General features: G+C 40.3%; 1 protein-coding gene across 2 annotated transcripts in view; it reads left to right on the forward strand.

Annotated features, from left to right (window-relative positions):
- The first annotated feature begins 2,821 nt into the window (after positions 1–2,821).
- The window catches only part of LOC121368540 (cartilage matrix protein-like), a 16,883-nt gene continuing 3,090 nt past the window's right edge, over positions 2,822–16,614 (forward strand). The window contains exons 1-5 of one of the 2 annotated variants that reach the window (XM_041493276.1): positions 2,823–2,960; positions 4,422–4,443; positions 5,885–6,448; positions 7,827–7,868; positions 12,234–13,048. In XM_041493276.1, coding sequence (XP_041349210.1) covers positions 2,916–2,960; positions 4,422–4,443; positions 5,885–6,448; positions 7,827–7,868; positions 12,234–12,745 — 1,185 coding nt within the window. In that variant the 5' untranslated portion in view covers positions 2,823–2,915 and the 3' untranslated portion in view covers positions 12,746–13,048. Of the gene's footprint in view, positions 2,961–4,421; positions 4,444–5,884; positions 6,449–7,826; positions 7,869–12,233; positions 13,049–16,614 lie in introns of those variants that run through there. The other variant, XM_041493277.1, reaches the window with a different exon arrangement.

Genomic DNA, 16,614 nt, shown 5'->3' on the forward strand with positions numbered 1-16,614 from the left:
AATACACACCCGGACCACGTTCGGAGGCCATGTGGCCAGTAGTTACGTAATACCTCCGCGAGTGCGGTTTTTACGACCGTGATTTTGGCGACTAGGCGTCAGCAAGTCTGACCATCTAAGGAAAATTGTCGTCTTGGTCGCTGTGGAAAATTTCACTTGTAGGTATTCGGTGCCGCGATGTACCCCCAGGCGATATTCGGTTTTGTAATAAATAGCTAGGGTTTTAGAGATATCAGGGAGAAACATATTGGAAGGCTTCCAGGGAACGCGTCCGTTTGGACTTGGTAATTATATATTTTCTGCTCTGTTGTATAACCTTGATGTGATTGATGTGACTTTAAATATTTTAATACTGTATTATACCAATATTATTTAGACAGTGTTTCCGGTAAACTGACGGATATCATAAACACACACACACACACACACACACACACACACACACACACACACACACACACATACACAGACACACACACACACACACACACACACACACAGATACACACACACACACACAGACACACAAACACACACACACACAGACACACACACACACACACACACACACACACACAGACACACACACACACACACACACACACACTGCAGATGTCGTTCCTACGGGCCTGTCATGTCAATAAAGCAAGAACCGGCCTCGGTGGCGTCGTGGTTAGGCCATCGGTCTACAGGCTGGTAGGTACTGGGTTCGGATCCCAGTCGAGGCATGGGATTTTTAATCCAGATACCGACTCCAAACCCTGAGTGAGTGCTCCGCAAGGCTCATTGGGTAGGTGTAAACCACTTGCACCGACCAGTGATCCATAACTGGTTCAACAAAGGCTATGGTTTGTGCTATCCTGCCTGTGGGAAGCGCAAATAAAAGATCCCTTACTGCTACTCGGAAAGAGTAGCCCATGTAGTGGCTTCCTCTCAAAATCTGTGTGGTTCTTAACCATATGTCTGACGCCATATAACCGTAAATAAAATGTGTTGAGTGCGTCGTTAAATAAAACATTTCTTATAAAGCAAGAACTATTTTCCAATCAGACTACAGTCTTAAGGGTATCATGGTTAATGCCAATGGTGATGTACTTCAATCGATCAGGCCCGCCCAAGATTGTGCCGCTTTAATTATATACTGCACACAAAAGATTTAGTGATTTATAATGGAAGTGATACATTGTCCAATTGGATTGAGATGTGTGTCCAGCTTAAAGACTTGTCAAACATCCACGTGGAATCAAATGGGTGATTAGTTCGAAATTATTATGAAAAGATGAAATACTACTCGGTTGCATGATAAACCGAGACAACAGGCATGATTAAAAGGCCTCAGGCACGGCGGGGGCAAGTAGACATTGGAGGCGCTGACAGATCGAGGGGGCAGAGCAACGTTTCTTTGGGGTTCGGGAGAATATGCTCCCCCGTAAACCTTTGAAAACTAGATGTCTTGAAATGCAATTTTCTGCATTCTACAACTAAAATTCATCTCTACGAATAATATTTTTGCCTGGGTCTTTGGGTGTTTTAAAAGTGTGTATGTCCACCATGGGACTGGATACATGATCTTACGCGTCACGGCACTGACAGGATGAGTCGATCCAATGGTGGGGAATGTTTTGACACTCCGTTCTGGTCAGTTTGTGGTACTGACATTTTGGGTTACTACACAGTTGGAAAAATACTTTACTTCTTTCTGAGTTTTTATTTTTTATTTTTTTATTTATTAAAGTCATTAATTTGCTGAACTTATTGTGGCTAATTAGTTTATATAATTGCCCATCTTTGAGGTTTAACATACAGATGTCCAAGGCTAGTGGGTTTTGCTTAGACTTTGGCCACAAAATAATTAATGTGGTTTAGCTCGATGGTCAGACGAAAAACAAAAACAAATAATTACAAAACTATAACAAAACGATCGTGTAGAAAAATATATGTTTGTTTTGTTTAACGACAACACTAGAGAACATTGATTAATTAAACATCGGCTACTAGATGTCAAACATTTAGTCATTTGAAATGTAGTCTTAGAGAGGAAACCCGCTACAATTTTCCATTAGTAGCAAGGGATCTTTTATATGCATCATCCCACAGACAGGATAGTACACACCACGGCATTTGATATACCAGTCGTGGTGCACTGGCTGGAACGAGAAATAGCCCAATGGGCAAAAACGTATAAGAGTTATTTGTTTTTATGATATCCGCATGCAACATTTCACTAAAGTTGCAAAAATCTGTTACTCGTCATTTAACATCAATTTACAAACCGATATAACTCTTATTTAATTAGCAATTAAACACAGGTCGAAAATGTACTTATAATAAGCAATTTTCCTCTTTGACATTATAAGAAAACTAGCTGACATGGAAAGGCATGTAAATAGTTTATAATAAGCGCCTACCCTTTTTTGACATTATAATTAAAAGTATTAATTGGCATGGAAATGCATGTACAAAACTTACAAAACGCGCCTATGTTATTTGACATTAAAAGAAAACTAATTGATATGGAAATACTATATCCTATAGAGAGGGCTACGTGCGGATTCAAAATTGGTCAATTTGATGATATCATATAATGATTTGGGTACGTAATCTTACGTGGCACGTCAACGCGTGGTTTCTCAAATATCACGGCACTGTATGTAACACGCTACACAATTAAAGGGCAAAAATACACGATTTATTCATAACCGATTGGTGATTACTAGTGATTAGGAATGGGGCAAGTGCTTAATAATGGGACATTATGTTATCGTCATAACTGTATATATGATTACAATTTTAAAAATACCCCAAAAAACAAAAATCGACCGTCTATTTATGTTGAGATCTTTTTGCATCACAGTTAAATCCGTGAACCTGGATTCTTGGTGGTCGTATCTGGCGTGTTTCTCTTCTAGTTAGCCATGAGACTGCTTATTATACTACATCTAGGACTGTCGGTGGTTTCGGTAAGTAAACATTTGTTTTGTTTAACGACAGAACTAGAGCACATTGAGTTATCAATCATCGGCTACTGGATGTTAAACATTTAGTAATTCTAATATATAATCTTTGTAAGGAAATCTGCTAAAAAAAATTCTGTTAGTAGCAAGTGATCTTTTATATGCACCATCACACAGACAGGTAGCATATACCACGACATTTGATATACCAAACATGGTGCGCTGGCTGGAACGACAAATAGTCCAATGGATTATCTTCTTAAGTTAGGACTGTGACATAGTTAAAAATATTGGTTAACGATATGGAAGAGAGGTGAGAGGCAATTGAGCTATGTTTTATCGGAATCATAAATTATTTTTTACGTCTCCGTATCCACATAAGGTTCATGCATGTCCGTCCTGGGCACGGATGCTGGCCCTAGGAGCTGAGGCTCGGGGTGCAGTGGGGTTGATTGGAAAGGAAACAAGTGTGAAATATAGCTACACGGGAAACAAAATAAATAATTGTGAAACGTATTACTAATATTATGTTTAGTCACCATTAATTAAAAGTAAAAATATTCAATCCAGGGTGTGGTGTATCTAAGTTATTAGCTTCGGCTTAAAATAATGACATATTCTAATTATTATGCATTTTTTAAGTACTATTTATACGAATTATTTGAATTGCAGATCATTTCACAGCATGTTCCACACATAAATAAATTACAATGCATATATACATAATTACACATCTAGTTAATTAACATTCAGTGAATATAAAATTGAAATGACAAATTTCAGATTAAGTAGGTGTAGTATATGTAGCTCCTAGTCCCATTCTCAGAAAACTGTGCATGGGCTTTCCCGAAGTCTAGAGACATTAAAGGGACATTCCTGAGTTTGCTGCAATTTTTAAGATGTTATCGACTAACAGAGACTTTTTGACGACTGTAATTACATATCAAATATATTTTTTTGCATAAAATATTAGTGGTTGTATATTAAACGTGTTTCTGATCGTTCTAATGTTTGTACTACGGTAGGTTAAATTTCATTTTATTTCCTAAAAAAGATTTTTCCGTACGTACGAAATTATTTGAAGATAAAATCCAGAGTGGACTTCTTACCAATATTAAGACGATCAGAACACATTGAATATACAGACACTGATATTCTAAACAAGAAAATAAATTTAATATGTAAGTTTAATCGTAGAAATATTTTATTAGTCGGAAACATCTTACAATGCATCAAACTCAGGAATGTCCCTTTAACGTGATTTCAGCGCTATATACATATCACATATCAGTTTAGACTTCATTGAAGCCTGGACATTTAAATTTAAAATGTATATAAGGGGTCTTGGTTTTTGGTTATAGACATATACGTATATATACACCTGATGAATACGCTGAATTGAAAGAAAATCGTAACCGCGTCATGTAAATATCGGGTTTATTTCAATATTTCTAATATCTTTTTCAGATAATAAGAACAGAAGAAGATGGTGAGATGTTTTATATATTTGAATAGTTTACAGGAGAGAGAGAGAGAGAGAGAGAGAGAGAGAGAGAGAGAGAGAGAGAGAGAGAGAGAGAGAGAGAGAGAGAGAGAGAGTGTGTGTGTGTGTGTGTGTGTGTGTTTTGGAAAGAGACAGTTAAAGAGAGAGAGAGAGAGAGAGAGAGAGAGAGAGAGAGAGAGAGAGAGAGAGAGAGAGAGAGAGAGAGAGAGAGAGAGAGAGAGAGAGAGAGAGAGAGAGAGAGAGAGAGAGAGAGAGAGAGAGTGTGTGTGTGTTTTGGAAAGAGACAGAGATAGAGAGAGAGAGAGAGAGAGAGAGACAGAGAGAGAGAGAGATTTTAGAGAGAGAGAGGAGAGAGAGAGAGAGATGAGTGTGAGAGAGAGTGTGTTTTTGGAAAGAGAGAGACAGAGTTAGAGAGAGAGAGAGAGAGAGAGAGAGAGATAGAGAGAGAGAGAGAGAGGAGAGAGAGAGAGGAGAGAGAGAGACAGACAGTGACACATACACATGTTAATTTTTTGGAGAGAGAGAGAGAGAGAGAGAGAGAGAGAGAGAGAGAGAGAGAGAGAGAGAGAGAGAGAGAGAGACAGAGAGAGAGAGAGAGAGAGAGAGAGAGAGAGAGAGAGAGAGAGACAGAGACAGAGACAGAGAGAGAGAGAGAGACAGACAGACAGACAGACAGATAGAGTCACAGACAGACAGACAGAGACACATACAGTCAGTTAGAAAAAGAGAGACAGAGAGATAGAGAGACAAAAACGAGAGAGGAGGGAGAGAGAGAGCGGGGGGGGGGGGGGGGGGGGTCTAGTGTCCTGGCTCATGCTGACGGTATCGTAACGCTCACTTTGGATGTCAGTCGGTACGGGGATATTACCAATGGATTAACCACTACATCAGAAAATCCGGTGAACTATCTTTGTCAACAGATGTCACTACTAGTATTTAGTTCAGAGTACTGGAGTTCTTTTGCATATATTTACTCTAGTCCAAGTCCAAACATCATTAACATGCTCATGTCCTTTAGAAGTTCAGGTCTGAACACCATGGACCCCGCTTCTAGGCATGACCAGTGACTGGTCCTATGGCGAAATATATTGATTCTTTGACTTGTCCAAGTTTAAAACCAACATATTTTAACGATAAGGCATAAATGTAAACGACACCACTAGAGAACATATTGATTTTTTAATCATCGGCTATTGGATGTCAAACATTTGGTAATTTTGACATATACTCTTAGAGAGGAAACCCGCTGCAATGTTCTATTAGTAGCAAGGGATCTTTTATATGCACCACCCCACAAACAGGGTAGCACATACCACGGCCTTTGATATACCAGTCGTGGTGCACTGGCTGGAAAGAGAAATAGCCCAATGAAAACTGTAATGATCTCACGACATTCCAATAATTCACGATTTTTGTCTTCACATAGATGTTTGTGGCGGGAAACCAGCAGACGTCGTGTTTCTTCTCGACTCGTCTTCTTCCATCGAGTTCTCCGACTTCCACAAACAGATCCGGTTCACCCAGGAAGTGGTGGGTCTCTTCGACATCGGGTCTGATCGCACGCGAGTCGGGGTCGTCCTCTTCAGCGACAGCGTGCACCCGACCATCGACCTGTCCCGCTACACCGACAAGACTTCGCTCCTCTCGGCAATCAGACGACTCCAATACATCGGCGGGGGCACCCACACCGGGGAGGCTCTGACGTTTGTCGTAGACAAGGTTTACAATATAAATGAACGCGAGGGGGTGCCTAAAATCGCCATCGTTCTCACGGACGGTCAGTCCTACGACAAGCCTACGACGATAAAGGAAGCTAACAGGGCGCATGCGGCGGGGATATCTATTTTCGTCATTGGCATTGGCTTAAACACCGACGAATCGGAACTGAGAGCCATCGCTAGCGATCCTGACGGCGAGTTCTTGCTTCAGATCGAGAGTTATTCCACTTTGGAGCGTTTCAAGCGTAGTCTGGCTATCAAAGCATGCGAAGGTGAATGATGATGTTGTTGTTGTTGTTGTTGTTATTGTGCAAGGGCAGATCCAAGGGATGAGACCAGGGGGTATGTCCTTCCTTAAGTGATTCATGTCAACAAAAATTTAATTGAAGTGCCCTTTTTAAGAGTTGGTGTGTGGATCCTTTTGTCCTAACAATATTTCTGGGTCCGCCCTTGGTTACTGTTAGCGGTGATGGTGGGGTAGGGGTGGGGGTGCACTGTATGAAAAGTTGTTTTTACATTCATTTAAGTCACATGTAATGGAAAGTACAGAACTGGAATTTGTCATGTTGAACTTTACAACATCTTTAAAGGGACATACCCTAGTTTTTAAACACTAAGGCATATTTTTTACTATTATAGCTTTACTTTGATTTTATGATTTAAATTATCAATTTCCGTACATTCGAAGTCTTTTTAATAGCACAAAATGCATTTCTCATATTTTTAAAAACGCACGTGCGTCTGAGAAGTAATAGTTATGGAGTCGAGTTTTAGTCTATTTTTTAGGGTATTTCATCATTTCAAAATCCAAATGTGTTACAGGTTTGTAGATTAACTAAACTTAGTGTTAATTTTCACGCGTTGAAACTAGGGTCTGTCCCTTTAAGCTAAACAAAAGTGAAAGGTAGCCATTATTGAATGTAACGGTAAAAGAAAGATGACCATGACCTTTTAACGTGGTGGTGGTGGGGTGGTTTGTTATATTTCAGCTCATATTGTAACTAAAGCCAAATAAAAATATCAACAGTTCAACTTATAAGCTTTATAATAAAAACACAAATTATAATAAATACATATTTACAATATTTGATAATGTTGGGAAGAAAATGGGAAATAAATTTAACTGATATACAAACCTGCAAAACAGTTAGATAAGGTTATAACAGAGAGAAGCTAAAGTTTGTGATTTTTAAACGGGGAAATATCGTCTGACAATAACTTGAGCTTGTCTCGATAACCATTACTTCTCTGACGACCGTGCGTTTTCAGAATTATGAAAAATTAATTTTGGGGTGTTTCAAAAACCTGGATGACCAGAACCACTTCAGGTGTATGAAAATTAATATTCTAAATAATAGTACTTCTAATTTATATAATAAAAAATGGCTTTGATAGTGAAAAATACGCCGTAGTCTTTAAACCTAGGTTCTGTCACTTTCAGTGAAATTGTTTCAGACATTTCAGTGCATTATAAACATAGTTTATCTGAACATAGTTCAAGGTTTAGGCCTCTTATATTTGAACCACCGTCGAGACATCGCGCCTAAGTAATATTGATCATTTAGATGTATGTACAATGCTCATCTATCCAAAACAAAATATAGCTAGTACATTGAATTAAAAACATTTTCACTTTTTTGTCTTTTTCAGTTGAATATGTTGAACCGCAGCAACTTTTGATGGATTCTCCAGGTAAGAAACCACACCATATATAAAGGAAAGGAATGTTTGACTGTCACGGGGATCCTATAATACCCGTAACTGAATGAAACACACGATTATCCAAATATCTCTCCTAACTGTATATCTATTAGATCTCTCTGTAACGGGCAGTTATACCCGCGTGGCTCGTCTAGGTATGATCAGAGATAAGATCTTATATCAAGTATATAGAATATAGCACGTTAGTTCACTAAAAGACACAACAAAACACAATACACTTTGGAATCTGTATTAATACTACGCTGACAAATGTACTGCCGCAGTAGTTAATTAACAACAACAAATAATAACAACCCAGAACTGATCACTTAATTAGTTAATCTCTAGGTGTCTAGTTTACACAATATTCTAATCACTTCACCGTGACACAACACCCACACGTGTGATAATTGAGAAACGCTTCCAGGGGAACTTAATTAATAAAGGAATTACAACTCTATTCCTAACTGGTTAATTTTTAATTAACCCTTAACTACTCATTCAGTAACCTTGTAATACAGAATTAATACTGGTACCTATCACAATAAAGACAATAACCTACAGTTTACCTAGGTCCTCTTGGATGACTGGTTAAGCTTTATATATATTAGAACAGTGAGCCTACAGTTTACTGCGTCAGATTACCGGCAGTACCGTCTAAATAATATTGGTATAATACAATCACTCACATCAAGATTATACAACAGAGCAGAAAATATATAATTACCAGTCCGGACGGACAACGATCCCCTGGAGCCTTCCTTTTGTTTCTCACTGATATCTCTAAAACCCTAGCTATTTATTATAAAACCCAGTATCGCCTGGGGGTACATCGCGGCACCGAATACCTACAAGTGATATTTCCACAGAGACCAAGACGACAATTTTCCTTCGATGGCCAGACTTGCTGACGCCTAGTCGCCAAAATCACGGTCGTAAAAACCGCACTCGCGAAGGTATTACGTAACTACTGGCCACATGGCCTCCGCATCTTGGCTGGGTGTGTATTAGGCACAGCTCGACCACTGTCGCGCGGAGGTATTACGTAACAAAGTGCCCACCTGGTCTTAAGTGCATATTGAGACTGCACACGGCCCTCTAAAACAATTAATATCGCCACAGAGGAAAAGAAATAAGAGCATGTTCCGTCACACACACCCACCTCAAAAAGGATATTTCCTCTACTCTAGGAATAGGGAAATATACTACATTAAAACAAAAAGTGCGTTAACCGACGCATCCGGGCATTTATAACATAGTAATAAGGTGACTACCAGTAATCACACTGAGTCTCTGAGTCCCTGGTATGCAATAAAATATATCAAAACAAAACAGAACTCAAGAATGTCAACACATTATCATAACGTTCAACTCCGCGATTACATTGGATGTGCCCTTGATATGTTCAATGGTAATTGGGAATTCCTGCAGAAGAAGACTCCATCTCAAAACTCTCTGGTTGGTGGCTTTCATTCTGTGAATGAAGGTAAGCGGATTATGATTAGTAAAGACCACCACTTGATGCAATGCTGACTTCACGTAGATCTGAAAATGCTTCAGAGCTTGTACTATGGCCAAAGCTTCCTTCTCTATAGTGGAATAGTCACCTGGAGTTTGGAGAAGAAACTTACAGGATGGTCCAGTCCATTTTCGTCTTCCTGGAATAGCACAGCTCCAGCTCCCACGTCACTGGCATCCACAGCCAGCTTGAAAGGCATTCGGTAGTCTGGCGCTGCCATCACGGGAGACGAGGAGCGCATCTGCTTGAGACGGTTGAATGACTTCCGCATTCATCTGACCACTGGAACTTCGTTTCCATCATTTTCAGTGTCGCACGTTTTCCAGGTTTTCTCCGATAGGCATGCTGTCGAATCGGTGTAGCGTTGGGTTCCAAGCGCACATCCTGGCTTAAGGTATTGGTAACCGTTGGAAGGTCCTGACAAATGGAAACATCGTCTTGTATAAATGTAGTCAACTTTGCTCGCTGGGGGCTCAAGTCTGCTAGAATCTGGCTGTTGGCTAATTTGATCTCTGCACTCTTGACGTCATCACAGGAAATTGAGTGATTCTCAATTTGGACCGGTAACTCTGGAACTATCGGCAGTCTGTCGAAATAACCTTTTAGAAAATTGATGTGACAATACCTACTTTTGTGTTTATCACATACCCTGTCTCATTAACCCATTTGCGCACAACATAGGGCCCGAAATACCTGTTCTGCACAGAACCCCGTTTAATGGGAAGGTACAGCAGCACCTTATCCCCTGGGTTAAATTCCCGACTCCTAGCCTTCCTATCAAACACTGATTTTATTTTGCTCTGAGCATAGCTCAGATGCTTCCTAGCTAGTTCGGTCGCCGGCAACCTCCTATCTGTAACTCTCTTATTCATTAATACTCTCTCAGTTAACAATGTAGTGCGAGCTGCCAACAAATTTGGATCAGCCCCCTGCTCTAGGATTAACTCTTGTCTATTACAAGGTAAGTCCCCTCTGTCAAATACAACTGGTTCATTTACCCTCTGCGGGAGATCAACAGGTTCCACCACATTTAGTTCCTCAGTAGACTTATCTACCATTTTACTAATAACCTCATCCACTCCAATTTCATGGCTCACACACGTATCAGACAAATCACAAATATCCTCTGGGTCTCGTATTGCCCTTCTGGCCATAACCCTAGTCATTACACACGCAGGATATCTAGTCTCATCAACCTCACACTCTTCTATGGGTAAAGGGCTGTCTTCAATTAACAATTGATCACATAGCGGCTGACAACATTGACTAGTCAAATCATTACCCAACAAAACTCCTATGTTTTCAAAAGGCAAGTCCTTCACAACACCCATAATGACTGGTCCCGTCACAAACTTCGAACACAAGAAAACGTTATGCAACCGGACAACCATTTTTTCTCCAGTAACTGAGGTTAAGGCCAAACTACGTCCTGTATCTGAATTTTCAAGACCAGCTAAACACTTTGACGTTACACCCAGTATCTCGATAGACTGATATTGCCTTAGGACTCAATTCTTGTTTCACATCACAAACCATACCAGTGGACACATACGGGTTTCCTTTCTCTGCCATGGGACTAACCATTAACTCTCTCGCTAACGGAGCTGACCTCACTAAACCGACCACTTGCGCATTATCGCGTTTCCTTTTAAAACAGTCCCCGGCAAGATGGTTATCTTTTTTACAGTAACTGCAATGTGGACGAAAAGTTCGTGCATTGGCTGATAATGCAGGTTTATCCTTACTTTGCCCACCAGGTACATTCCTTGCCTGACTAGCTGACCAACTAGAAGACTCCCCGATAGTTACTTTCCCGGGAAAAACCTGGCTGAAATTTCTTCTTAACACCCTGTTGTAAAGAGCTACCCTGTACTGCCTGAGCTTTGTGTATTAACACGTAATCATCGGCCACTATGCCTGCCTCCTCTATCTTTTTGACATCACGATCCTCTAAATGAATACGTAAGGTAACTGGTAATCCATTTTTAATGTCCTGTAAGATCAACAACTCCCGTAACTCGGTATATGACTCTACCTGATGAGAAACCACCCATTTATCAAACATCCCTGCCTTCTTAGCCACAAACTCACTATAAGACTGACCCTGCGTTTTTCTCAACTCGCTATACCGTAAACGATAATCCTCAGGTCGTAATCCATCAGCCCTCAACACTGGGCAGTATATGACAATTTTAAAAACAAATTAATCCTAGACTGATCGCGCATCAGGCGAGCGTTTTACCACTGGGCTACGCTCTATATATATATATATATATATATATATATATATATATATATATATATATATATACTAGAAAAATAGTGGCGTATTAACTGCAATCACATTACCCCTTTTTGTTTTAAAAATCTAACCCAAAAACTCACATTAATTTGTTTTTAAAATTGCCATATACTGCCCAGGGGAAAGTACAAGGGAGATAACTCATCGAGAAACTGATAAAAGTGCACGACAGAGTTGTACACACGTAGGCACCTATGCTGTCTTCCAGCTTAGCCGACATAGCGCTCATCTATAGTGCTCTGGTCGCAGGATCGAACGTCCTCGGTGGCCCCATTCTCCGGCATTTTTCCTGTTAAAACCAGTTCCTCATGACTCGTAATATAATATAAAAGGCCATGGTATGTATTGTGGAAAGTGCATCTAAAAGATACCTTGCTGCTAATAGAAACAAAAAATGGCGGGCTTCCTCTGAAGACTATGAGTTAAAATTACCAAATGTTTGACATCATTTAGCCGATGATCAATCAATATGCTCTAGTCTTGTAATTAAACAAAATAAACTTTAACTTTAACTTTAAAAAATATTTTTTGCCAGGGCCTGAAGCCTGTAGTTTGAAGGTTATTTTCGGAGCGGATACAAGCGGGATGACCACGGGCAATAGCTTACAGATATCGACGTTCTTTTCCGACGTAACCGAAGCAGTCACTTCTAGCGTCGGCCATCTTCAATCATCCCAGATCACGAGCGACTGTCCCGCTTCCGGAGGAACCGGAAGCAAGAGTTACGCTCCTTTGCTAAGGAAGATGCGCCTCCAGGTGTTGAGTGGGCGATCGGGCGTGGAGCCTGTTGGGGTGCTCGTCGTCGATTCGCCCATCGCCGATATGTCGGCGACAGGACGCGAAGTGATGAGGTCGAAATTCCAGAATTTCAAACTGCTCGCTGTCGCACTGAGTGACGCCAGTGTATCGCAGATGGCCAAAGTGTTCCGCACTCGAGTAGGATCTCGTGAGTTCCAGAAGCACGTGTTCGAGGTCGACTCTGCAGAGAACCTGCAGTCGTTGGCGCCACAGATCGGGAACCTACTCATTGGACAATGCTTTGAGTAGAGACCTTCAGCTGCGTCCTGTGAGGTCAAGTGTTCCCCCAACTCACCAATGATATGTTTTGCTAGTCAGTGCAGACCAGACATTTTAATCATGATTAACAGGGGCGGATCTAGTGGGGGATGGGGGAGCTGGCAAATGGGTGAACCTTCCCATCCAAGTCTTTTAATAGTTCTAAAATATCTCATAGCTACATCGGATTGACTTGTGTTGTTTTATTGCTGTATTACTGAATTATCATTGTTGAACACTTGTACCTATTCCTTTCTATATTATATGCAATAAAATATGTTTTTAATTAATCAATCAACTCTTTTTTTGTAATCTGTCCACAAGGTGAGATGTAAATGAAGATTAGTGGATGTGTATCGGGGGTGGGGGGGGGGGGCTGGTGTTGGGTTGTTGGTTTTTGGGGGGGTGTTGAGTTGTTGTGGTTTCTTTGCAGTACTGTAATATATTTCACAATTGTACACATCTTCGTGAACGTACAAACATATCTACACACACATGCACGCATACATTTTGGGGGCGAATGTGTGTTACGAACCATTCTATTTTTATATGGTTGATAATTTCCCCCTAACGTTCATAAAAGTAAACTGTTTTGAACCAAGCATCCTCAACAATATTTTCACTTAAAGGGACTGCCCTGAGTTTGCAAACCATTGCAAGTTTGTTTGATTGTTTTGGTTTGTTTAACACCACTAGGGCACATTGATTTGTCAATCATCGGCTATTGGATGTCAAACATTTTGTAAATTTGGCATAGTCTTAAAGAGGAAACCCGCTACATTTTTCCATTAGTAGCAAGGGATCTTTTATATGCACCATCCTACAAACAGCATAGCACACCCCACGGCATTTGGACCCCCCCACCCCCACCCCCCCCCCCCACCCCCACCTCCATTGTAAGATGCTTCCGATTCCTTTTTGACAACATTGACATTGTTTACAACTGTCGCAAATGAAAAGAATGATAATGGATGATAAAAAGAATACCCCCCTCGTGTCTTGTGATATCATAATTTATCAGCACTCGTTGATAAAAGTATAAAATATTCAGCAAGCCTCGGATTTCATACTTTTATCAACTCGTGCTGATAAATTATGATATCACAAGACACTCGGGGAGTATCCTTTATTAACAGCTCGGAATGTCAAATTTTCTTGTTTTGCCCAAACATACATTTCGTTGCGTACTTAAATCCGTTGATCAATTTTTTTTAACTGTAGCATCTTAAATTCGTGTTATATGTATACATGTATTATATTTTCGTTATGTTCTTAAATTCGTCGACTGCCCTTGTCCACGAATTACACGAAAATTACACCACCACGAATAATAGTGATTTCACGACAGTAATCTCTTTTGAAAGTGTGAGGTCAAGACCTTGTTTTATATTTAGGACTGTTTACTGCTACTATAACTGTACAATGTCGTCAAATGTGGACACATTTATGACTGTCCAATTATAACAAGGACAACATGTTTGGTTTATAGGAATTACTTCTTTGGCAGAATTATTGCGCTTTTGACCTAAAAACAGAACTGAAATATATATAAATGTGTCAGTCGGCAGGCCGAACCAATCGATCATTCCCCTACATTGACGTGGACGACCGGATTTTGCCGAGTCTGCACTTTCATCTCATGATTTCTTAATCCTTGATTCACGTATACATGGATGAAGACACGTAGGCCTACGTACGTACGTACGTACGTACGCACACACGCACACACACACACACACACACACACATACATACATACATACATACATACATACGCACGCAACAACAAACACAGACGTACACCTACACGCGCGTATGGCATATGGTATGCTCACAGAGACACAGACATACGAACTAATCGTAAACGGTCAATGGAATTCCGCATGACACTTATTTGTAATAAATTACCCTGAAGTCGTTTTTGTATATTTAGGTATATAGGGCTTTGTCATTACCAATTTGTTATGTAGCTAATAAAATAAGTAAAGCTACTTACGGAACAAGAAGAAAGAAAGAAGTGTTTTATTTAACGACGCACTCAACACATTTTATTTACGGTTATATGGCGTCAGACATATGGTTAAGGACCACACATATTTTGTGAGGAAACCCGCTGTCGCCACTACACGGGCTACTCTTCCGATTAGCAGCAAGGGATCTTTTATTTGCGCTTCCCACAGGCAGGATAGCACAAACCATGGCCTTTGTTGAACCAGTTATGGATCACTGGTCGGTGCAAGTGGTTTACACCTACCCATTGAGCCTTGCGGAGCACTCACTCAGGGTTTGGAGTCGGTATCTGGATTAAAAATCCCATGCCTCGACTGGGATCCGAACCCAGTACCTACCAGCCTGTAGACCGATGGCCTGCCACGACGCCACCGAGGCCGGTAGGAACAAGAAGAAGAACAACAACAACAACAACAAAAATAAATAATAATAATTCTTTTTTTAAAAACCCACTATCACGAATATGAGTTTACTTTTCTTTTAATTTAATTTAAAGTATTCAGTTTGAATTCCATTAGTTTTTGTGTCTATTGAAATTATCAGTGTCTTTACACTGAACACTTTACCAAATAATTATTAATAATCTTTATGATGACATAAATTAAATTAACATATTCTCGTTTCTTGTGTTGTTTGGTATATTTGTTCTTCATTCCGATGTAGACCGGCCACGGTGGCGTCGTGGTTAGGCCATCGGTCTACAGGCTAGTAGGTACTGGGTTCGGATTCCAGTCGAGGCATGGGATTTTTAATCCAGATACCGACTCCAAACCCTGAGTGAGTGCTCCGCAAGGCTCAATGGGTAGGTGTAAACCACTTGCACCGACCAGTGATCCATAACTGGTTCAACAAAGACTATGGTTTGTGCTATCCTGCCTGTGGGAAGCGCAAATAAAAGATCCCTTGCTGCTAATCGGAAAGAGTAGCCCATGTAGTGGCGACAGCGGGTTTCCTCTCAAAATCTGTGTGGTCCTTAACCATATGTCTGACGCCATATAACCGTAAATAAAATGTGTTGAGTGCGTCGTTAAATAAAACATTTCTTATAAAGCAAGAACTATTTTCCAATCAGACTACAGTCTTAAGGGTATCATGGTTAATGCCAATGGTGATGTACTTCAATCGAGCAGGCCCGCCCAAGATTGTGCCGCTTTAATTATATACTGCACACAAAAGATTTAGTGATTTATAATGGAAGTGATACATTGTCCAATTGGATTGAGATGTGTGTCCAGCTTAAAGACTTGTCAAACATCCACGTGGAATCAAATGGGTGATTAGTCCGAAATTATTATGAAAAGATGAAATACTACTCGGTTGCATGATAAACCGGGACAACAGGCATGATTAAAAGGCCTCAGGCACGGCGGGGGCAAGTAGACATTGGATCGAGGGCGCAGAGCAACGTTTCTTGGGGGTTCGGGGGAATATGCTCCCCCGTAAACCTTTGAAAACTAGATGTCTTGAAATGCAATTTTCTGAATTCTACAAGTAAAATTCATCTCTACGAATAATATTTTTGCCTGGGTCTTTGGGTGTTTTAAAAGTGTATATGTCCACCATGGGACTGGATACATGATCTTACGCGTCACGGCACTGACAGGATGAGTCGATCCAATGGTGGGGAATGTTTTGCCACTCCTTTCTGGGTCAGTTTGTGGTACTGACATTTTGGGTTACTACACAGTTGGAAAAATACTTTACTTCTTTCTGAGTTTTTTTTATTTTTTTATTTATTAAAGTCATTAATTTGCTGAACTTATTGTGGTTAATTAGTTTATATAATTGCCCATCTTTGAGGTTTAACATACAGCGTTAAGCCAAGGGATTCTCAAATAAGGTGGTCAGAT

Source organism: Gigantopelta aegis, chromosome 3 (genome assembly GCF_016097555.1).
Source record: "Gigantopelta aegis isolate Gae_Host chromosome 3, Gae_host_genome, whole genome shotgun sequence".
In the NCBI taxonomy this organism is placed as follows: Eukaryota; Metazoa; Mollusca; class Gastropoda; order Neomphalida; family Peltospiridae; genus Gigantopelta; species Gigantopelta aegis.